The following is a 22846-nucleotide window of genomic DNA, read 5'->3' as shown; positions in this document are numbered from 1 at the left end:
GCTGGTCAGCCCAAAGAGTTCAGTGCTGGGTGTGTCGAGGGGCGTGGACTCTCTGCCCCGAGCTGTGCTTAAATAGTGAAGGACCAGCGAGACCAGGGAGGAGGAAGCCAGGCTGGACCGCCAGGACCCCAGCCAACCCAACGCTGCCATGAGGCTCCTGAGTGTGACTTTTTGGCTGCCCCTGTCCCTGCGCACTGGTGAGAGTGTCCCTGAGGGAGGGTAGGAGGCAAAGCAGCGCAGCACTAAGCCTGCGGTCCCTGCACCTACCAAGGCTAAGCTCACCATGCAGCCTGAGTCCTAAATTGGACCGTATCTGGCATCAAAGAGGAAGGAGGCAGCCTTGAACCAGGCCTCGCAAAATCGTGCCAGAAGTCGTCCCAGGATGGCCTCTCTGGTGTGGAAGGCGGGAGGGAGCTTTGGGGATGCAGCAGCACTGATGACAGAGGAGGAAAAAGAGGGGGAGGAGGAGGAGGAAGGAAGTGAGGAACCTCGGAGACCAGGGCTGAGTGTTCCGAGCACCCCGTAGAGGAAAAGGCAGAGGGATGTCCGGGCAGGTGGTTGCCAGACTGGGAGGCAGCTGCAGTTTGCAGAGAAGATGGAGTGCAGGCTGTCGGCAGAAAGGATCTGGCCCGCCCCCCAGGTGAAAGACCAGCCCCAAAGACAAAGTCCAGATGTGTAGACCTCCAGAGGGTCCTGGCTACAAAGTCACCAACCCCCAGGAACTCTGAACCCCCTTTCTCTTGGCCCCTGCTGGGATGCTCCCTAGGATTCTGACCTGGGCAGGTCAAGGGGCGCAGAAGGAAGCCCACGTTGGACCTGTGTGTCCAGCGCTGCATTAGTTGGCTTCCAACACTGAAGGTAGGGGTGATGGGGGTGGGGTCCCGACTGCTAGCAAAGTCTCCTGGCGTCACCAGTTCTGGAGCAGAAACCTGAACGCGCATACCCAGCCTCCCTTGTTGCAGAAGGCTGACTTTACCCCCACAGTTACAACCTCCATGCGAGCAGAGGGGCGGGGACAGAGCTGAGGTGGGATCCTGAACCAGTACCTCTTTTGGAGGGGGATAGGAATTTGCTAGACACAGAGCCTGTTGAGACGTGGAGGCAGTGCTGCGGGCTGAACCCCATCGCAGTAACTTTCCACTGCTCTGTGGTGGGCTAGGTTCAGAGCCACCCACCTACAAAACAGCTGTGAGCTATGGTTAGGGTCCATAGCACAGGTTTGCTCTCTGTCTCTCTGTCTCTGTCTCTGTCTCTGTCTCTGTCTCTGTCTCTCTCTCTCTGTCTCTGTCTCTCTCTGTCTCTCTGTCTCTGTCTCTGTCTCTCTCTCTCTCTCTCTCTCTCTCTCTCTCTCTCTCTCTCTCTCTCTCTCTCTCTCTCTCTCTGCCTCTCCATGCATGGGAGTGCAAGGCTGTGTGGCAGGGGACTGGCCATACAGGCTGGTAGGGTCACCACAGGTTGGATAGGTGAGGAAATGCTGTCAACTGTCCTACTCCACAGTTCTCGCTGTGATGGACGTGCGATGGTGCACCGTCTCAGACCCGGAGCAGCAAAAATGCAAGGACATGAGCAAGGCCTTCCAGGGAGCTGGCATCCAGCCTTCTCTCCTCTGTGTCCAGGGCACGTCAGCTGACCACTGTGTCCAGCTCATCAAGGTGAGGCCTCTCCCTTCAGCCTGTTCCCCACCCTTGGCCCAGACAAGAGGGCTCTGACTCAGGAGGAACGCACAACAGCCCCATTCACTGGCAAAGAGGCCGATGTCCCTCTGCCAGGGCTGGGATACAATCTCCTGAGTTTCCCCAGGAGCAAGCGCCTGCCTCTTTCCTGCCAAGCGGGAGGTGAGGAAAGGCTGTAGTCCAGACTGACACTGGTGGGGAAAGGGAGAGTGAAGGAAAACCTCCTGGAAGGAGTTCCCTTGCACAAAGGCCCTGATAGGATGGGGGCAGGGACACTCCATACTCATGGGGAGAGAGCAAGTCATAGTGACTGTCCTGGCTTGCTTTGCTTTTCTTCTTCTTCTTCTTCTTCTTCTTCTTCTTCTTCTTCTTCTTCTTCTTCTTCTTCTTCTTCTTCTTTTCTCTCTCTCTCTCTCTCTCTCTCTCTCTCTCTCTCTCTCTCTCTCTCTCTCTCTCTCTCTCTGTTGTTATTTGAAACAAGGTTTCTCTCTGTAGCCCTGGCTGTCCTAGAACTCCCTCTGTAGATCAAGCTAGCCTTGAACTCAGAGAGAAATCCTCCTGCCTCTGCCTTCTGGCTCTGGCTTGGTTTTCTAATGCTGTGATAAACACCGTGAACAAAAGCAACTTGGAAGGAAAAGGCTTTATTTCAGCTTGCGGCTTACAGTCCATCACGAAGGGAAGACAAAGCAACAACTTGAGGGCAAAAGCCTGCTGCCAGGAGCTGAGTCAGAGGCCGTGGATGGTGCCACTTACTGGCTTGCACCTCCTGCCTGGCTTAGTTTTGCCATCTTACAGCATCCCGGACCACCTGCCCAGAGATGGCACCACCCACACTGGGCTGGGCCCTCTCATCCATCAAAAAAATACTCCACAGGCCGATCTGATGGCATTTTCTCAACTGAGGTGTCCCCTTCTCAGATGACTTTAGCTTGTGTCAAGTTCAAGGTGGGGGGGTTGGGGGGGACAGCACAGTGACTTCATAGTGCATGGTGGTCACTCACTACCAATAAGCTTTCCAGAATGAGACTTAAAGGGTTCAGGAAGAGCTGGGCGTGGTGGCGCACACCTTTAATCCCAGCACTCAGGGAGGCAGAGGCAGGTGGATCTCTGTGAGTTCAAGGCCAGCCTGGCCTACAAAGCGAGTCTAGGAGTCTAGGGCAGCCAGGGCTGTTACATAGAGAAACTTTGTCTTGAAAACCCAAATGAATAAATAAATAAATAAATAAATAAATAAATAAATAAATGTTTCGGGAGAAGACGTCCTCACTCCAGAGTCCTGAAAAACTGAATATGACGTGGGAAGGCAAGTCTGGGTGACAGAAGACCCATTTTAAACTGGCACTAACCACTCTCAGGCAGGACAGGATGATGAAGTTGGTTGCCAGAGGACAGGTACTGGGTCTCCATTGCAGTCTGGCCCCCAGGAGGCCTCTGGGAACTAATTAACTAGTGGGGCCAAACCTCTGTGAGGGCAGAAGGCAGTGACAAAGAATCATAGTTCCTCTCGGCTTCCATCTGTGTGAACTGTCTTGGGGGGGGGGGGGGGAAACGCTGGTTAGGGACCTGAGGCAGGAGGCTGAGAACCTCACAGCAAAGGGACGCTGTCTGCTACAGCTCCATTTTGTGTCTCCCAGCATTTCACTACATGCATCAGTTATGACCCTGTAAAATTAATAACTAACTTTTTTTTTTTTTTTTTTTTTTTTTTTTGGTTTTTCAAGACAGGGTTTCTCTATGTAGCCTTGGCTGTCCTGGACTCGCTTTGTAGACCAGGCTGGCCTCGAACTCACACCAATCCACCTGCCTCTGCCTCCAGTGTGCTGGGATTACAGGCGTGTGCCACCACACCCAGTGAATAACTAACTTTTAAAAGTGTGGTAAATCAAAGCAAGTTCTTGGCGTGATAAAGGGGCAAACCCTGGACCCTAAGGGCAGGGCTGAGATCAGGCTCCTGGGCCAGGCAAACAGGGCAGTTTGACCTGCTGTTATTCTTCTAAGGCTCTGGGCTGCGTGTGAGTGTCATTGAGCTCTGGCTGAGTGTGCCCACAGCTGAGATGGCTGACCTCACTCTCTTATCAGGACCAAAAAGCTGATGCCATCACCCTGGATGGAGGGGCCATTTATGAGGCGGGCAAGGAGTACGGCTTGAAGCCAGTGGTGGGTGAAGTATATGACCAAGGTAAGAGACCTGGCGTGGGGAGAAGCAAAGATCCCACACAGAAGTCAGCTGGTTGGTTTGGCCATGTGGCCCTGAAGCCACCAAGCTGGTTACTAGCTCCACAGAACACTTCTGGGGGTCCAGACAGAAAGCCCTTCTGAGAACTCCCAAATTCTCACTTGAGACCTTCAGCTGGGAGAACCAAGGGCACAGAAAATGAATCCGCTCTTCCTGGGTGCCCCCCTCCTGCCCCCACAACTTTTGTCCACTGGGACCTTTCTGAGGAATAGTGTCCTGCCTGCAACAGGGCTAGGTGGAAGCCAGTGTGCGGGTGCCTGGTGCCCAAGGTGCCCAGATAGACACACACTTCAGTGCCCGTGTCAGAGGCAGCTTGTGGGGAGTGGGGCTGAGGACAGGAGGGCTGAGAACCGCCGAACCTGACAGACCCAGAAACACGCCACAGCTGGGGCTCCGCACCGCGTTCCATGTCTCATACCAGGCTTACCTCCTGTGCCAGACTCCCTCTGTCTGGACCTGCTCTGCATGTCTTTCTCAGCTCGTCCAATGCCTAGGCCCTATCAGTAAGGCAGTAGCCATAGCCTCCCGTGAGCTCCTGGGCCCCTCCTGTGTTTGCAAAGGCCTCTGGAGCGTCCTCTGATTCACCTCCATGACCCCTCGGCCTTGCCAACCCCACATGCGGCCCCATGAAAATCTCTTCACACTCCAGCTGGCGACTAACGGAATTTGTGACAGTCTCATGACAAAGGACATAGTCCAGCAAGGGGAACAGCCTTTCCTTGAAGGCCACCAATAGCCCTGGCTCATGGGCCCCTAGCACAGCTCTTCCTCTGGTTAACTCAGCACCCCATTGAGTACTCACTGTACCCCAGTCAAGAAGGGCGTGCTGAGAAGATGCCCTGTCTCAACAATGGGAATCAGACAGGCAGCATGCACTGTAAACCCCAGTTCTTCACAGGGTGAGTGCTGGCTGTGCCAGGAAACTAGCAAAGGAGGGTAAAAGGAAGGCTGGGGGGGGGGGGGCAGGTGGGAGGAGTCTTGATGGTCCCAGTAAACGTATGAGAGAGGCAGCACTGAAATGGCTGGAAACGGCTGCTTAGTTTTCTCAAACCCAAGCATGCTCTGATCACGACCACTGTGTATGTGAGAGATAGCGAGGGGCCAAGGGGGAAGAGAGGTGTATGTCACCCGTCTGGTTTTCAGTCCCCGTAGGTGAGTTATGTGTCTTTTCTGAATGACCCTCCTCCACAATGGACCCCGGGGAACATTGTGAGGCTGCAGAGCCCACACACCCAGAGCTGTTCACGGTCTTGGGTGACTTGGGCCCACATCACTAGCTCCCTGTGTCTCTCCACTACCACCGCCCCCGCCACCCCTGCAGCTCTGCACCTTGACATGGCTTTTCCTACTGCGGGGAGCACTTTTGCCTCCTCCCTCAGCTGCCCATGGTGCCCCTCCTTCAGACCTCCAAGTTCTCCCAAGTGCTTCAGCTTTTGGGGGATCGAAGACTCCCCTGACTTGAGCAAATGGAGACCCAGCTATGGCCAGACAGCTTGAGAAAGAAAATAAGAACAGTGGATGAACAGCCTCCGCAAGTGTTTAGTTCATGAGGCAGAGGAGGGGCCGTTGTGGGGGCAGGTCTGGTGGTAAAATCAGGTTCCCAGTGATGGAAAGCAAGCATGCACACATGCGTTCATCTGCATGTACACCAACATGCACGCATGCACATGCCTGAACACACACACGTGCACTGAATACCGTCTCCCACAGCCTTCCCTGCTGTCTTCTGTGTCCTCCCTTCTCGCTTCTCCTGTCCTAGACATTGGGACCTCCTATTATGCTGTTGCTGTGGTCAGGAGGAATTCCAACGTGACCATCAACACCCTGAAGGGCGTCAAGTCCTGCCACACAGGCATCAACCGGACTGTGGGCTGGAACGTGCCTGTCGGCTACCTAGTGGAGAGTGGCCACCTCTCCGTGATGGGCTGTGATGTGCTCAAAGGTGAGAGCTTTGGGCCCAGCGCCTTTTTTCTCGACTTGCTCTGCTCAGCTACCATCCCATATCTCCTTGGAACCTGCAAAGCTCCATTTCCTGCAGGAGCCTCCCTCCACTGTGCTGCCTGTGCCTGGTGGCCTCCATTGCTGGCTGCTTGGCTACCACAGAGCAGAAGCCATGCTTGTTCAGACCTGTGTCTCATGTAACACAGCCAGGCGCAGGACCCAACCACAGTCATAGGAACAAGACAAAGAAGAGATGAGCGTGGTGTAGGCTGGTGAGGGTGGTCTGTCTGGACATGTGTCCTGAGCTCTATAAGATCAGAAACCACATTGAGAACCCAGACAAGCTGCTGACTTTCACCCATAAGAGCCCCCCAAGTGGCTTGTGGGCCCAACCATGGTACAACTGACAACTTAGGTGAACCTGAGAGGCAGCCTCTCTGGGTAGCCGAGGGTGAGTGGTTTACCAGTCATGGAGGGGGGGCAAATATTTCTGAAAGGGGTGCTTCTGGAGCCTTACTACTGAAGAAAAGAGAAAATAAATAAATAAAAAAGCAAACCCCACAAAAACTGTGCAGGCCAATAGGTCAGATAGCTTGACCACACTGGCCTCGTCACTGATTTCTTCCCCAGTAAGACTGCTGATTTGAAAATTATTTGAAAAATCTCCACAGTGAGAATAGAACCCAGCTTGTATTCAGTTTCCTGCACAGATGTTTATAGAAAGCATTTTATTTCCCAGCCGCAGCAACAGCCCTACCCTGGTCCAAGGGCCCAGGCTGGGAAATACTGGTGCAAATCCGGGCCCCATGTTCCTTCATTTGGAGCTGGAAAGTGGAGGCTGATGGCTCTCCCGAACCTCCAGGTTGGGGTCAGTGACCTCTCTTTGCTCCTTCCCACAGCCGTTGGTGATTTTTTTGAGGGCAGCTGCGTCCCCGGAACAGGAGACACCAGCTACTCTGAGTCCCTCTGTCGCCTCTGCCGTGGTGACTCTTCTGGCCACAATGTGTGTGACAAGAGCCCCCTAGAGAGATACTATGACTACAGCGGGGCCTTCCGGTAAGGGGACTGGGGCAGGGGGGCAACAGGAAAAGCTAAGTGGTTCAGGGAGGGGACCGCGGGCTGCCAGGGCATCAAAGAGCCCTTTATGCAGAGCTGTGCCCGCTTAGTTTATAAACATGAAACCGGAAGGTGCCAGGCTGAATTTGCTCACAAAGTCAACATGTTTTGGAGTATTTAGAAAAGGGAGGCTCTGACCAAAGAGAATGGGGAAAAAAGGCCGTCACAAGCTGCTCCCAGGTCCCCGAGTCTGGTGTCTGACCACTAGAGAGGGCAGTGGGCGGGAAAGTGTGACTGGACACCTCCTCTATGTTCGTCCTGACAAGCGCTTTAGCCTCCCTTGACCCAGGAGCGACTCTAAGGGCCCGCGTCTAATCTCATGTCATTTTATGAGAGTTCTCCGCCCCCATAGCAATCCATCCCCAGTGTCCATACCCAGGGTGGGAGGCTCATTGGTGGCCAGCAGGAACAATTTTTTTTTTTACCACAGAGAGAGAACACAGTCCTTAGTACGTCCCCATGCCCCTGGCTAACTGCTCCTTTTACTTTGTGCCCTTAGTGGCATTACTATTCTGGTACCTGCCCCCACCCTGGCCCAGTCTGCTTATTTTCTGGCTGTTGAGAACCCAAGAGGCGCTTTGGCCCAGTAGTTCCCAACTTGCCTCCCATATTGAGAGAACATATGAAAGTAGCCATCCTTTCCGCTTAGGATATTTGGGTGTGGCATGAAAGGTCTTCCAGTCCAGTCTCCTGTATGAGAGGGGAGTCATCTTCAAAATACCTTGGGTGTCTAGGCTTCAGTGTGCAGGCCAAGGGAGGCACCGCAGGACCTGCACCAACTGTAAGAGACCCCTAATCCTCGGAGGAGCCCCACCCCACCTCCCTTCCTGGCCCACACGACACACGATGGAGCTAGGATGAGCCCATGACTTGGCAAAGCCATACAGCCAACAATCTGGAAGCAGGTCCCCCCAAAACTGCAGAAGTGTAAAATATGCCCCCTAAGGTCACCACTGCAGCCCTGGTCAATCTTCCAGATAGGTAGGACTGAGGGCCGTAGCAGGGGCCCGCTCAGGCTCCTGGCTTTTCCTACACAGGTGCCTGGTGGAAGAAGCAGGTGATGTGGCCTTTGTGAAACACAGCACAGTTCTGGAGAACACTGATGGTGAGTGAGGACGAGGCTGAACTGCCCAGCCTGGCCCTAGGTGGTTGCAGTTCAGTGCTACTCAGAGCCCCCTGCCCCGGGGAATCTGGGTAAGTGCCACAGTCCGTGTACCTAAGCTTCCCCCAGCAACAGGTGGGGCCTCACCAGCAGCAGTCCACCTGCTTGGTACAGCAAGGGTCAGGGCAAACAAGGCTCTGCTTTGACTGTGGCACGGATTCCTTCGGTGTCTGTCCACTTGCCAGCTGTCCTGTTCCTTCCTAGCATGTCCCCTGTGGCCTGGCCTTTCCCTGGACGGTCTTGCTTTAGATGGGTCACTGAGATGCGGTAGTTTTTGTTTTTGTTTGTTTGTTTGGTTTGGTTTGATTTTGGTTTTTTGTTTTGTTTTGTTTTTGGTTTTTGGTTTTTTGTTTGTTTGTTTGTTTTGTTTTTTGGTTTTTTTTGAGACAGAGCTTCTCTGTGTTAGCCTTGGCTGTCCTGGACTCGCTTTGTAGACCAGGCTGGCCTCGAACTCACAGCGATCCTCCTGCCTCTGCCTCCTGAATGCTGGGATTAAAGGCATATGCCACCACACCTGGATTAGTAGTTTAATTTTGTAGTAATTGAGCTTTAGAACTTTCAGCTAAACATGGTGGCGCACGTCTATTATCCCAACACTTGGGTGACTGAGGCAAGAGGTTTGCAAGCAAGTGCTAGGATTATAAACATGGTGGAAACTGTCCCTTAGTTTGGATTTGCCTGAAGATCAGTGGGGTTATTTTTCTTCCCTGAATTAAGGTAGAAATTACATGCAACAAGACTTACTTTTTTTAAAGTACCATAGTCAAAGTGTGGACTGAAGCAACCCTGTTCAGCTCACACCCTCTTCACCCACTTGGCAGCCACGTCTGACCTTTGCCTGGTCAGGATGAGTAAGACTTTGCCGTCTTTGTTTTGGGTTGAATTTCTTGTTTTTATTGTTGTTTAGCTTTGGGGAGTGGTTTTTATTTTTCTTCTTTATCTTTTTATTTTTATTTATTTGTTTATTTTTGGGTTTTCTTTTTTTTAAGATTTATTTATTATGTATACAGTGCACATTAGATCACATTATAAATGGTTGTGAGCCACCGGGTGGTTGCTGGGGATTGAACTCAGGACCCCTGGAAGAGCAGCTAGTGCTCTTATTCCTTAAGCCATCTCTCCAGTCTCTAGTTTTGGTTTTTCAAGTCAGGGTTTCTCTGTGTAGCCCTCGCTGTTTTGGAACTCACTCTGTAGACCAGGCTGGCCTCAAACTCACAGAGACCCACCTGCCTCTGCCTCCCAAGTGCTGGGATGAAAGGTGTGAGCCACCATTGCCCAGCAGGGAGTGGCTTTTAAAAGAACTGTCTTTAGGACAGGGTAGACTGCAGGGTGAGTTAGGCAAAAAATAAAATATAAAAGTGTATTCATAGGTTTTGGTCTCCCAAGTGCTGGTATCGTAGGCTTGTGTGCACGCCCAGCTGCCACCACAGCCGCCTCTTCCTTCTCTTGTTTTAAATAATTGACTCCTTTAAAATATGAAAAGACAGACCATGTTTAATAATGCAAACATTCTCCAGCACTCAGTAACGATCCAGTGTTTATGCATTAAAAAAAGAAAAGTCAGGCGTGGTGATGCATGCCTTTAAACCCATCACTCACAGAGATCCACCTGCCTCTGCCCCCTGAGGGCTGGGATTAAAGGGGGGCGCCACCATGCCTGGTCTCAGTCTCATAAAGGTCTTATGCAGGCAGTCACATCATGCCAGGAAGACAGCGTTCCACAGCGCCCCACCTCTTCCTCTGGTTCTTAAATTCCTTCCACCCGCCATTGTCTGTGCTCCCTGAACCCTGGAGGAGGGGATTTCCATGTCCCGTTCGTTCGTGGCTGGGCACTCAGCAGTCATTTCTTCTCAGCTTAAACCAGTTAGGACTGACTGCCGCCCACAGCACTGAGAGGCTTCTTGACCACACTGTCAGCAGCACTCCAATCTGTGGGGACGTTCGACAGCCACGTTAAGTCCATTTAGCACCTTCTCCACCAGGACCTGAGTTCAGGGCCCAGCACCTACCAGGACTTCAGCTCCAGGGGATCTGCTGCCCTCTTCTGGCCTCCACAGGCACCTACACACCGACATACACTCACACAGACACAGACAAACAGGTGCAAACAAAAATCTTAATGAATCTGCAAAAAAAAAAAAAAAAAAAAGGAACATGAACCTTATGAAAATCATGTGGGAAATATAGATATGTGGGGAAAGTAGTATACAAAACCAACTGTGTACTTAGTCATGTTCAAAGGATTAGAAAAAAAGAAATAGAAAATGAGTTAGAGAGAGGGAGAGAGAGAGAGAGAGAGAGAGAGAGAGAGAGAGAGAGAGAGCACAAGCGCAGTAGTCTTAGTAATATTTGGAGCTTTGGGGATAAGCCTTCTCCCTTGGTACTGTAGCTCTGAGATTTAGTCAGTGATGGTTCACTGTGCCCTGTCCTTGCACCCTGCTCCCTGCTCCCTGCACCCTGGCCCTTGCACCTTGCTCCCTTGTCTCCTGTCCCTGTTTCCTGCCTCCTGCTTCCTGCCCTTTCACCCTGCACCTCGCTCCCTGCACTTTGCTCCTTGCTCCCTGCCCCCTGAACTTTGCCCCCTGCCCCCTGCCCCCACTCTTGCTTACTTTGCTACATTTAACTCTCTCATCCTAAGCAGCTCTGTCTTCTTACTCCTCTTGTCCATAAGTAGCCGTGTGTGTGTGTGTGAGATACTATGGCAAACTACCTCAAGTCCATCTTATTAACAGAAATTGGTGAGAGGGAGAAAGAATACATAAAGGGTGGTGTATACAGCTGAAGAACTTTCCTCCTGAGTGCTAGGTTCACACCACCAAAACACCCAGCCTCCTCCAGACCCCTCTCCTAACCCCCTCCGTCCTCCCCACCCTCTGTGCATGCCGGAGCTGACTCCCCAGTTCCCACCCTCCAGGGAAAACCCTGCCCTCCTGGGGCAAGGCGCTGAGGTCGCAGGATTTCCAGCTGCTGTGCAGGGATGGCAGCCGGGCCGACGTCACCGAGTGGAGACGATGCCACCTGGCCCAGGTGCCTGCTCATGCCGTGATGGTCAGGGATGACACGGATGGGGGCCTCATATTCCAACTGCTCAATGAAGGCCAGGTGAGGTGGGATGCTGCACTCCCAGAGAGCACGGGGCCCTTAGGGTCAGGGCTCAGAGCTCTGGTCCAGAAGGACTCACCTGGGACAGACCCAGATGGGGCCATCGGCCAGGCCAGTGTGTGCAACAGGCAGCAACGCCAGCCAGCACTCTGCAAGCTGGCAGGGATGGGGAATAGCCAGAGCATGGACGCCCCTCACAGGAAGCCCTTTCTACATGGCCCGCCGAAAATCAGAACCACAACCCTATGGGCAAATAAGACGACAATTGTGCCATTGGTTACCTGTGGCCAATGGCTGACGGTTTGCAGAAACCCTGCAGTGCCAGCCACCGCCCAATCGTTACCTGTGCCCTCATGGGCCCTGTGATCAAGTGTGCGGTTTGATGAGGCAGAAGTGGAGTGGTCTGGAGGGAGCGGGAGCTTCAGGGAAGTCACTGTGGGCGCCTGGCCTGAGGTCGCAGGAGGGAAGTCCAGGTGACTGAGTTTGGGAGGAAGGGATGCAGCCCACAGTCCCCTCAGCACCCTGCTTTCTCACTCCTGACATGCAGCTTCTGTTCAGCCATGAGAGCAGCAGCTTTCAGATGTTCAGCTCCGAGGTCTACGGCGAGAAGAACTTGCTGTTCAAAGACTCCACCTTGGAGCTTGTGCCCGTCGCTACCCAGAACTATGAGACCTGGCTGGGCCAGGAATACTTGCATGCCATGAAGGGTCTGCTCTGTGACCCCAACCGTGAGTCCTCCTGTCCCCACCCTTGCCAGTGGAACCCCTGCCTGCACGGGACCCGGCAAGATTCTCTCTGAGGCTACCAGGGCGGGACACCTACCCGGGCAGTCTAGCGTGTGACTGTGGCTCCTGGTGGGAACCTGTCACTTCTACTCAGCTGCTTGGAGGTTTGGGAAGGATGCACTCCTATAGTCGAGGGACCTGTGGAACCCTCCAAGGCCCTCCAGGGTCTGGGACTCAGGTTACTGGGGTCTGTTTTAGAATTATTGAGCCCCGATAAGTCTCGTCCGACAACCTCCCATGCCGCTCTCGTCACCTTTCGGGCTCAGGAGTTCCCTCTTGCCCGGGTTACTGCAGTAGCCTCTAAGTGGGCTCCCTGCCTTCAGCCCTCATCCCAATATATACCTCCCGCCCTTGGCCAGGGAAGTCGCCAGACTGAGTTCAGTACACAGTAGCCGTCTGCCTCATTCATCTCACAGCTTTCCATACGAGGAGGTGGGTAGGTGACATATCCTGGTCACATGGCTAATAAGAGAGAGAGAGAGACCCAGAATTTCCCTGAGCCCTGATCTGAAAGGCTTCCTGTTGAAGTACCAGCGCCCATGTGCACCCCTCCCAGGGCTGCCCCACTACCTGCGCTGGTGCGTGCTGTCGACACCTGAGATCCAGAAGTGTGGAGATATGGCTGTGGCCTTCAGCCGGCAGAGACTCAAGCCAGAGATCCAGTGTGTGTCGGCCGAGTCCCCTGAGCACTGCATGGAGCAGATCCAGGTGCACTGGAGCGGGCTGAGGAGGGGACAGTTGTAGTAGCTGGCAGAGTCTCTATCTCTCACTACTGTGTGGTAAGGTGGGGAGGGGGGGTCCCGTGAAGGGAAGAGCACAGTTGGCTGGGAATAGACCTTTGGTCTTACAAAGTCTCTTTTCCCTTCTAAACCTCAGTTTCCCCTGTATACAGTGAGGTTGAGAGACTGTCATTTTTTTTTCTTTCTTTTTTTTTTTTTTTTTTTTTTTTGTTTGTTTGTTTGTTTGAGACAGGGTTTCTCTGTGTAGGCTTGGCTGTCCTGGACTCGCTTTGTAGACCAGGCTGGCCTCGAACTCACAGCGACCCACTTGCCTCTGCCTCCCTAGTGCTGGGAGTAAAGGCGTGCCACCACCACCTGGCTCTTTTTTTTTTCCCTTCCTTTTTTGAGACTGTCATTTTCTCTATGTTTCTGATGGCAGCCCACACTCAGAAGTAGACAGCACTGTGTTTGGAGATCTAGTGAACAAAATAGGAATCTAATAGGAATGTGGGAAAGCTATGCATCCTACGTATAAAACGGGATAGAAGGGTGCTTGGTATTTCTTCTTACTGCATTTGATTTCAGTCTTCTCCCTAAGCCCTTGCTGTGATCCATTAAGGTGTATGGGTTCCCACTGATCCACAGCAAAAACTCCAGCTCTTGCTCAGAACCCACCCAGTCTGCCCTCCGGCCTTCCCTGGCTGGACACTAAGGCAAAGGCAGGCTGGGAGGAAGGGAGTTGTTCCCGGTGCCTGGCAGACTGGCCTGCAGAAGCGATGGAAAGGGCAGAGTCAGCTTCTTCTCAGCTGGAGACGCATCCACTTCACGGGGGCATGGTAGGGGAAGGGGCAGGCAGGCCTGTGGAGACAGGAGCAGCATCTGCCCCAGACACCCTCACACCACCAGCAAGAGGCCCAGTGAAGCCTCAGTTCCAGGGTCTCAGGCTCTGCAGATGGGGTACAGGGCAGCACTCACTTCCCTTTCCAGAATTCCACAGTGACTGGGCGCTGGGCTGGGGCTTCAGGCTCCGTCCCTGCCCGCTGGCTTCACGGAAGGTATAGGAAACCCCTCACACCTGTGAACTACATAGTGTGGGGCGCCCACAGGGTGCCGGGGCCCCTCTTTCCCTAGCCTGGCCCTTCTTTGGGAGTTGTCATATACCCCTGTGGCTCTGTTAGCACATAGGCCCTTCCCAGGATCCTGGCTGCCTAGGCCAGGATCACAGCAGCTTCAGAGTGTGCAAGTGGGGTGTAGGCGACCTGGAAGGAGGGGTCCAGAGCGACTGAGAGAAGACCTGCCTGCTGCCTTCTCAGACAGGGCCTGCTCCTAACACTCAGAGAGAACCCTTCTGCGGCCCGAGAATCATCATCTTTTGACCTCTGGGCCATTCTGCCTCGGGCGCTGTGTTCCGTCCATGCAGCGTGCTACCCACGGAAGAATGCTGAGAGCTCAGGCCTCTGGGAGATGGCAGGCCCTGGGGACCAAGAAGTAGGACAAGGGCGGTGCTATGCAGAGCAGGGATGGGGGTGCGGAGTCTCAGTGGCCACGCTCTGAAAAACAGACTATGTTGGCAGGAGCTGGGGAGCCCCCATTCCCCCAGCCCTCGCCACCTGTATTGCTGCCCAGCAACCTCTGGGCTTGGCATCTTCACGAGTGCAGGAAGGGACGGGGATGGGGAAGAATGGGGTTTGCCCAACCGGGGTGACTCCCAAAGGAAGAGAGGTAGAGCTCACTAACCCCTCTCCTGGGATTCCTGCCATCCAGAAGAATACTGGGGCTCTTTCTGCTCCCTGCAGGCCGGCCAGATTGATGCTGTGACACTGAGAGGCGAGGACATCTACAAGGCAGGGAAGGTGTACGGCCTGGTCCCCGCAGCGGGGGAGCTGTATGCCGGTATGTGTGCCTGCCCTTGCCTGGTGGCTGGTTCTCCTGTAACTCTGAAACCTTTCCTGTAAGAACTTCCAACTCCCGCCAAGCCCCAGTGCCTCATCTCTGAGCCTTGTCAGGAAGCAAGCCCCTCCTGGTCCAGCCCTCGGCTACCTATCTGTGCGGTGCATACATATCTCTAAAATGTCTACAGACTTTCTGGATGGGGTCAAGGAGTTAGTATTCTAGCCTTTGTAGAGCCCAACAGGCCTCTTCCGACCTTCAAATTCCCCATTAAGAACTAGAAAAGCCCTTCTTACCGGCCAACCCGGACCACACATATAGACCACCCCACAGTTTACAAGGATGTCCTTGGCCTCTCCCTGCCTTGCCGGTGGAGCCCGTCTGCTTGTTAACTCATTCACACCTTCTCAGTGTCCTCCTATGGGCTGGCCTTGGGACATTTAGTCCCTTCCACTTGGCTGTGAGGAGTCTCTGGGCTTGAAGACTGCATCATGCCTCTGGCCTGCTTTTCTCCAGTGGAGTGAGAAAAGCACCACCTGGGTGTGAGGAAGGACCACGGCTCAGGGCTTCTGGGTGCTTCAGCCAGGAGAAAAGTGGAAACACCCGCTACTCCCTTAAAGGCTCTGGGACATCAGCCTGTGCATCGCCATGATGGGCTAGCACAGCTCTCAAGCGAAGAAAGAGGGGACGGTGGAGGCACAAATTCCGGCTCTGATAACGGCTCCCTTTCCTGTCCTCCCACAGACGAGGACAGGAGCAATTCCTACTTCGCGGTGGCTGTGGTGAGGCGGGACAGCTCCTACTCCTTCACCTTGGACGAGCTGCGAGGCAAGCGTTCCTGCCACCCGGGCTTGGGCAGCCCTGCGGGCTGGGATGTGCCCATAGGCTCCCTCATCCAGCGTGGCTTCATCCGGCCCAAGGACTGTGACGTCCTCACAGGTAGCTCCCTCTGAGGGACACAGATCCCGAAGCTCTTTGGGATCTGATGGGGAGGTGGTCAGGAGGGTCTGAGGGTCGGGAGCCTTGGGAAACAACCCTAACAGGCAGCCTGTCCTTGACATGGTCCTAGGAGATGTACTGCCCCGCCCCCAAACAGCTTCCTGGCAGGTCTAGGTTTTCCAACCACTCAATCCACGTAGAATCTACACTGAACAATAGGGGGTACGGCAGTGAGAGTGGGCCTGGGTTGTCCCCATGGCATCTGGGGACCTTATTGGAAAGTGGCAGGGCACGTGCTTTTGTATCCACATATGTAAGTACTAAGATGGGGACAGAATAAGAAATGCTTGCTACAGCACTCAGGAGGCAGAGGCAGGTGGATCTCTGTGAGTTCAAGGCCAGCCTGGTCTACAAAGCGGGTCCAGGACAGCCAAGGCTACACAGAGAAGCCCTGTCTCGAAAGAAACAAAACAAAACAAAACAAAAAAAAAAACAAGAAATGCTTGCTAGCTGACCACTACACACGTCTCATACAAAGCTCTCCCCATAGTCTCATAGTGTTAATCCTAGGTCCGTCCTTGAACGGACCTTTGCCCTAGCTGGTAACTCAGAGAAAATAAACATAGTTTTCTTACTTCGAAGCACATGGAAAGCACTAGAATTGACAGTACTCTCTCCTGACAGTAGGATGTTGCTCTAATAGGGATCATGAGATAATGAAATTCCGCGCCCCGCCCCCCCTCCTCCGCCCTGCCCCCAATCCCTGAGGAAGTTCAGGCCAAGGGCCGGTGGGAAGGTGGGGGTGGGGCTCCAGCCTGCCCATCTCTTCCATCACATCGTTTGCGTTCTGCCCCAGCGGTGAGCGAGTTCTTCAACGCCAGCTGCGTGCCGGTAAACAACCCTGAGAACTACCCTTCCACGCTGTGCGCGCTCTGCGTGGGCGACGAGAAAGGCCACAACAAGTGCGTGGGCAGCAGCCAGGAGCGCTACTATGGCTACAGCGGGGCCTTCAGGTACTTGGCGGCAGCTGTGGCGCAGGGGCGGTCTTCTGGCCCGGCCCCCGCAGCAGGACTGTCTTTCTCACATGTGCCCTGCCCTCCTGTGTGACAGGTGCCTTGTGGAGAATGCAGGGGACGTTGCCTTCGTCAAGGACACGACTGTCTTTGAAAACACAAATGGTACGTGGTCGGGGTTCAGCTAAGGCAAAAACGGGGTTGGGTGGGGTGGGGAGAGCACTGTTTCCTGTCTCCAGAACAATCCAGGCATAGGATGTTGCTGGGTTTAGAAACACCGATGAAATATGAAAGATGAGATATGAAATATGTGCCACACAACAGATATGGAGTTTAGTATATGAGCATGGGGGGGAGAAAGAAGGCGGGGCACCCCAGAGACAGTCAGACTGATAGACAGACAGACAGACACAGAGAAAGAGAGAAACAAGAGAGAGACAAGATGGGTTTGTCCTTTTATATACTCCTGGGCAGGGGGACACCCAGTTCCAGGTAGGCAATGACATCACAGGTTGCTAGGCAGACTGGGGCAGTATCCTAACACTAGGAGCCACAATGCGAGAACAGATTTCAGGGATGCCCTCTTTTGGTCCAGAATTCAAGTTCGTATCCCACCACAGTGTGGTACCTGCGTCTCAGCTGGTCTTCAGATATTTATGGGGCGCTGAGGCCTGTGGGTGGAGGTTGCGAGACCCATCTCAGGTCAGTGGTCACTGAGTGCCCTGTGCAGGGAAATCCACTCAGGTCTCACCAAGGCACGGCCCAGCCAGGTGCATCACACAAATAATAGTGTGTGCTAGAGGCACCGTCTCAGCCCAGACACTCAGCCTCGGAGGCCCCTCCCCCCCTCCCCCCCTCCCCCCCTCCCCCCCTCCCCAGCAGAAAGCTACACCTGAGATCCTGTCTGCGTACAGAACCTGTCGTCTTCCATCCCCACCCACTCGAGTGGAGAAGCCACACCTGTGTTAAAGCTAAAGCCCAGGCCACAGCCCTTAGCATTTAAACTTTTTGCCTACCCTGCTGTGCCCGAGGCTTTGAAATTCCAAAAGCCAGGCTCAGCCACCTTTACCCTTTCCTAATACCATCTTCCCAGAGGCACCACAGAGGGGGCGCAGCTGTAGCCCAGAAGGGAAATAAGACACAGAGGAAAAACATCAGTATTTCAAAACTCAGATCCCACCAAGCCGTGCTCAGAGGTCACTGAGGTCAATGGAGCTGGAGAGAGCCCTCGATGTCACCATAAGCCCTACTTCCTTACCTAACCCCCCACCCAGAACTACAGGGCCCACCCTCCAGAGAAGGGAGCTTGGCCAGTTCCCCAAACCTGCCTGTGTGTTGGGAAGGGCCGTGGGAGATTCGGCTGCCATGACACACCCGCCTCCCAGGGTGCTTTTGTATCTTTGGCTCCATGCGGGCGCCCATCTGGTCTGGTTTCCGGACAGGGAGGAGGGTGTGAAGACGAAGATGATGTGACTCCCAGGGCCTCTTGGGAAGCTCTGAGACCGACACCACGCATGGTGTCACACCCTCTGCAGTCTGAGAACTTACCTTTCAGGGTCACCCGAGCCCAGGCTCCAGGGCATGGGTGTCTTGCTTGGGAGGGGAAGTCATAAGAAGACACTCCCACAGTGCTAGCACTCTGCCAAGCTGAGGCAGGACGATCATAGTTTGAGGCCGGCTTAGGCTGTACTGCAAGACCCTGTCTCAAAGCCAAAAAAAATTTTTTTTAAAGAGTCCTGGTTTTGTCATCGCTGTAAAGTAGAGGTGACTGTAACCCATCGTGTCACATGTTGAAAGCTCATTATCACATTCCACCAGTTGGGCTCTGTCACTCCGACAACAGCAAGAGCTCAGTGCTTGTCCACATATCGCCCACTTCCTCCCAGGGAAAAGGCTCTCATGGATCTCCCATTTCCTCCCACCCCACGCTGCTCTCCCCCCCCCCCCCCCCGCAGGCCACAATCCTGAGCCCTGGGCTGCTCACCTCAGGTGGAAAGACTATGAACTGCTGTGCCCCAATGGGGCGCGGGCTGAAGTAGCCCAGTTCCAAGCCTGCAACCTGGCCCAAATGCCACCCCACGCTGTCATGGTTCGTCCAGACACCAACATCTTCACTGTGTACGGACTTCTGGACAAGGCTCAGGTGAGCCAAGCTCGAGTGACCTCAGGGAGGGGTGGGTGGCAATGGAGATCCAAGGACCCCCACCCCACCCCACCCCACCCCACCCCACCCCACCCCACCCATGTCAATGTTCCCTCCCTCCGTCTCCTGAAGCACCAACTTTCCTTCTCGGCTAGGCCACTGTCACCAACATACAGACATATGCTGGTTGCTTCACCATCCTCAAGTAGCAAACTAACCGCCTTGACCTTACACCTCTGAGGGTCACAACTATTACCATGTAATACAACTAATACCATTACTGCTATTACCATCATTGCGTGGTGCAGGAGTCCAATCCCAGGCCTCACACCTGCCTGCGGAGCGCGCTTCCACTCCCTTTGAGGGCAGAACTCCTAGGCCGGCTCCACGCTACGCCCATCAGTTCCTTTCCTGATCTCTCTTGGGTGATCTCCCAAGATCCCCCAAGATCCACTCCAGAAAATCCCTACCAGGCCCCTGGAACTGCTCTTGTCAAGGGCCCCACGACTGGTATTGCGTGAATCCAGGGGCTTTGTTCGTTCATTGCACCTGACCTCACACCAGCACAGCATTGGCCTCAGCTCCCCTGTCCTGAGCCTCACACCCCCTCCTCTTAAAAAAACAAACAAACAAACAAACCACATTCTCCATTGGTTCTCAGGTCCCCACATCACTGGCTCTCCTCTGGGCTCCATTTATTAGGCTGAATTTAGCCTCCTTTGAGCTACCTGAACTATAGACTTGCAGAGCCACTGGACTTTTCCTAAACTTTGAAATTACACGTGCACTATTCACCTTCCTGATGGAGGAGCAACTCCTTTAAGACAGTGGCTCCCCCAAGCTCCCTGATGCTAAGTGGGGAAATCGTGCAGCTGCCTATTTTTTATTTTTATTTTTGAAATAGTTGAGAACTTCAAGGGAATCTACACGTCTTTCCCCTTGATCGTTACTTAACAGTGGACACACATGCACACTTTCTAGATGTCCTTTGTTCACGTCGTTATCTGTATCCCAGGCTGTCCTCAAACTCCCAATCTCTCTACCTCAAGCTTTCTGAGCCCTGGGATTATACGCATAGGCCACCGTGCCTGCTGTTACGTTTGGTGGTATATGTCTCCTCTAGATCTTTGGGGCCCCAGGATTCCCATCAGGAAAGGAAGTAACATCCCCTCAGTGACACCGTTGGGGCTTAGCGATGACATCGTCAACTCCGCACTGGTTTCTTATAACTGGTGACAGAACAGAGGCCTCTGAGGTTGTTTTGGCTGAGTGGAAAGGGTGCCCATAAAAATTGATGAGGAAGCATCGCTGAAAAAGATTGAGACACATTTGAGCAGACCTAGGCAAGCGCTTAGTCGCTGCACCGCACCATCTCTCATTTCTGGGTTCTTCTTGCTACAAATGCCCCCACTTCAGCTCTGCATTCAAGAACTGCTCTGGAGGGACCTTTCTGGCTCCCTTTGGATGCTGCCTCCCTGCAAATGTTTCCCTACCCCACCCCACCCCCGCCATGGTTTTCTGTAAGCCCAGACATAGCCGTCGCATTATGTGTTCCCAGGGCCTGTTTGGAGATGACCAGAACAAGAACGGGTTCCAAATGTTTGACTCCTCCAAATACCACAGCCAAGACCTGCTTTTCAAAGATGCCACCGTACGAGCAGTGCCCGTTAGGGAGAAAACCACATACCTGGATTGGCTGGGTCCTGACTACGTGGTGGCTCTGGAAGGAATGCTCTCTCAGCAGTGCTCGGGTACAGGTAGGGCAGCAGGCCTGATGGGCCAGCCCTTGTGATACCCACCTACCCTCGCTCCCCTCCCCCCCCCCCATTCAGAGGGCCCTGAGACAAGCCGAGCGTCACGAGGGGTGGAAGCATTGGATTCAAGACTCTGAGAAAGGGGGTGAGGCAGAGGAAGAGGTCCCTGTTTTAAGCACCTGTCAAGGTGTGAAGTGCTTTGGGGGAAGGTCCAGAGAGGCTTGCAGATAATCGAGGCAGGAGCTCTCTCTGGTCTGTCACTCAAATAGACCGGAATAATGAACATAAATGCTGAAGAAAAAAAAAATAGCCCTTGGTGGATCTGAGGTAACCACATAAATATGCATGCGGTATAAATTGCAAGGGAATGCATATGTAAAAAGAAACCAGGGAAAGGCAAGATTGTCGGAGGGTAGAAAGGAGGCAGAAGCTAGCAGGGCACACAGAAATAGCGCTGCCTGTGTGTGAGCACCAAACGGGGCCGCCCACACGCCTGGTGCTTCCAGCCTTAACTACCTGTCATCCCGCCCCCCTCCTCCTCCCACCCGCAGTGGCCGTGGTGCATCGAGTCCCCCTGCTGGCCCTGCTCTTGCCGGCCCTGGCTGCAGGCCTCCCGAGTGTTCTCTGAACGTGGCCGCTTTCAGGCGGCTACTCCCTGAACAGGGAAAGAGCTACAGAGTCCAACCCAAGAAACCTAGAAATCGGCAAACCCCGCGGGAGAGCGCGGGATGCAAGAGGCAAGGTGAGAATTCACACGCACAACCCTCAGATGTGCGATTCTAACCCAAGGAGAAATTTCTGGAATCAAGATGATAATGTGAAGGCCAAGTCTTCCCACCTGCCTGAGTCCTCTGTACCTGAGGAGACTGGCGAGTAGCCCAGTCACGCCTCCCACGCTGGTGCCTGCAGCGAACCTGTGCCTCCCACCTGGAACCTCCCGGCTTACTTGGGGGAGGGGGTCAGGAGGGGGGTGGGGGGGGGAAGAGGCTGGTTGCCATGGCAACCATGGAGCAGCTCCGCACACCAGCCTCTGTGCCTGGGGAGGTGCCAAGGCAGGAGCCCACCTCCAACCTAGAGGACCTCAGTGACACACTCCCACAGCGCAGCACCCCTCCCCGTCCCGCCCCCACCCCTCCCCTTCCTCCGTCCTGAGTGCACTTGTCCACCAAGGCTCAGGCCCCACCCCCTCAAGAGGAGCAGGGTTGCTGAGCACCTTCTGTGACACCAAGGAGCCCAGCCCTTGGGACAGCATATTCTGACGGACTGGGGTAGGATGAAGTCCTCCTCCCCACTAAGAATGGAGACGGATGAGGAGCTTGGTGCAGGGTGCCGTCCATCCTGCGGATCGGCTCCTTTCACTGGGCTTGCTCTGCCCTGCCTGGACCTCCCTGCACAGTGAAACTGCTGCCTAGTGCTCTTGACCTTAGTCTAAACATTATTTTCCTCCCTGCCTTGCTGTACCCCTTTCCCACTTCACCCCTCATATGCCCACACACACTTTCTCTGTGTGTAAGCATGTCCACCCCTTGTCCAAAGAAACGTGAGCTAGCCCAAAATCAGGCGTGCTCATGAGCTGGGCCTGAGGACATGCCACAAGCCAGGGGACCGAGAAGAGCCCTCTCTTCTTGCTTGACCCCTGTACATGTTTCATGTTGCAGAAGGCCCCCGTCCCTGATTCCTGCACACACCTGAGAGTCAACAGAAAGCCTAGGGACGAGCCTCTTTCCACTCCGTTTTGCTGTGGTCTCTCTCAAGAGCCAGAAAAAATTTTTTCCAAAACTACCAGCTTTTACTCCAAATCTTGTTCCTTTTTAAAAAAAATAATAATAAATAAAAGGAAAGAGAAGGAACAGGAGCAAGCGTCCCCTGTCAGCACACTGGAAGCGGCGTGGGCCTGGAGCTATTTGTGTCTTGGTCTGTGTGGGGGCCTCAGGATGCTGATGACAGGCCAGGTTCCCAGTGGCTCGCCCCCACCTGTGGGCGACGGGACAGAACCTGTACATCTCTCAGCAGGAGAGAAAGGGCTGGCAGTATCCCAGCCAGAGCCACACAATCACAGGGAACCTCGGTCACTGTGGTGCTTGGGAGACCCAGCCGTTCCTCTCAGGGCATAGCCTTCCATTCTTCCCTGACCTGAGGACTGATAGTTTTCTCAAAGAAGACTTTCCCAGTGAGAAATGTATTCCGTGTGGGCGGTCATGCTCCCCAGAGTGTGATGTCTGTGCTGTGTGTGCCTTTCAGGTGTGACTTTCAAGAGCCTTGTGTAAATGACGTCTGATTGCCAGGGGCCACTGCTATGTGAGTGCTAAAGAAAGGCATTGGTTTCTTTTGAAATAAAGCCAAACACCCCTGCACATGCAGAGGCTTGGGTTG

At 53.9% G+C, this 22846-nt stretch overlaps 1 protein-coding gene and 1 long non-coding RNA gene across 3 annotated transcripts; one reads left to right on the top strand and one right to left on the bottom strand.

The window, feature by feature from the left end:
- Positions 1 to 70: 70 nt before the first annotated feature.
- On the top strand, positions 71 to 22846 carry MELTF (melanotransferrin). 2 transcript variants are annotated; one of them, XM_084801899.1, is made up of 16 exons: positions 71 to 197; positions 1498 to 1652; positions 3753 to 3852; positions 5669 to 5851; positions 6750 to 6906; positions 8004 to 8071; positions 11043 to 11230; positions 11778 to 11958; positions 12572 to 12723; positions 14531 to 14627; positions 15369 to 15563; positions 16420 to 16576; positions 16674 to 16741; positions 18532 to 18719; positions 20278 to 20470; positions 21025 to 22846. In XM_084801899.1, exons 1-16 carry the CDS (start codon positions 149 to 151, stop codon positions 21099 to 21101), a joined length of 2208 nt encoding a protein of 735 aa, XP_084658025.1. In that variant the 5' UTR covers positions 71 to 148; the 3' UTR covers positions 21102 to 22846. The 2 variants fall into 2 exon arrangements, with proteins under 2 accessions (XP_084658025.1, XP_084658024.1); XM_084801898.1 differs by having other exon boundaries at positions 20278 to 20476.
- LOC311609119 lies at positions 11263 to 11820 on the bottom strand. Its single transcript, XR_014783271.1, has 3 exons — positions 11765 to 11820; positions 11574 to 11678; positions 11263 to 11473 (listed from the first exon to the last, which is right to left on the bottom strand). It is a non-coding gene; the product is annotated as an uncharacterized lncRNA (long non-coding RNA).

The sequence above is a fragment of the Acomys minous genome (genome assembly GCF_964271855.1).
Source record: "Acomys minous genome assembly, chromosome: 11".
NCBI classification, from domain to species: Eukaryota; Metazoa; Chordata; class Mammalia; order Rodentia; family Muridae; genus Acomys; species Acomys minous.
Note: the sequence above shows the minus strand (reverse complement) of the source record. Positions and strands in the feature narration are given on the sequence as shown.

Coding starts and splice junctions, on each gene's coding strand:
- MELTF (XM_084801898.1), top strand. CDS start 149: ATGAGGCTCCTGAGTGTGACTTTTTGGCTGCCCCTGTCCCTGCGCACT. Junction 198..1,497: donor GCCCCTGTCCCTGCGCACTG/GTGAGAGTGTCC, acceptor CCTACTCCACAG/TTCTCGCTGTGATGGACGTG. Junction 18,720..20,277: donor GACTTCTGGACAAGGCTCAG/GTGAGCCAAGCT, acceptor ATGTGTTCCCAG/GGCCTGTTTGGAGATGACCA.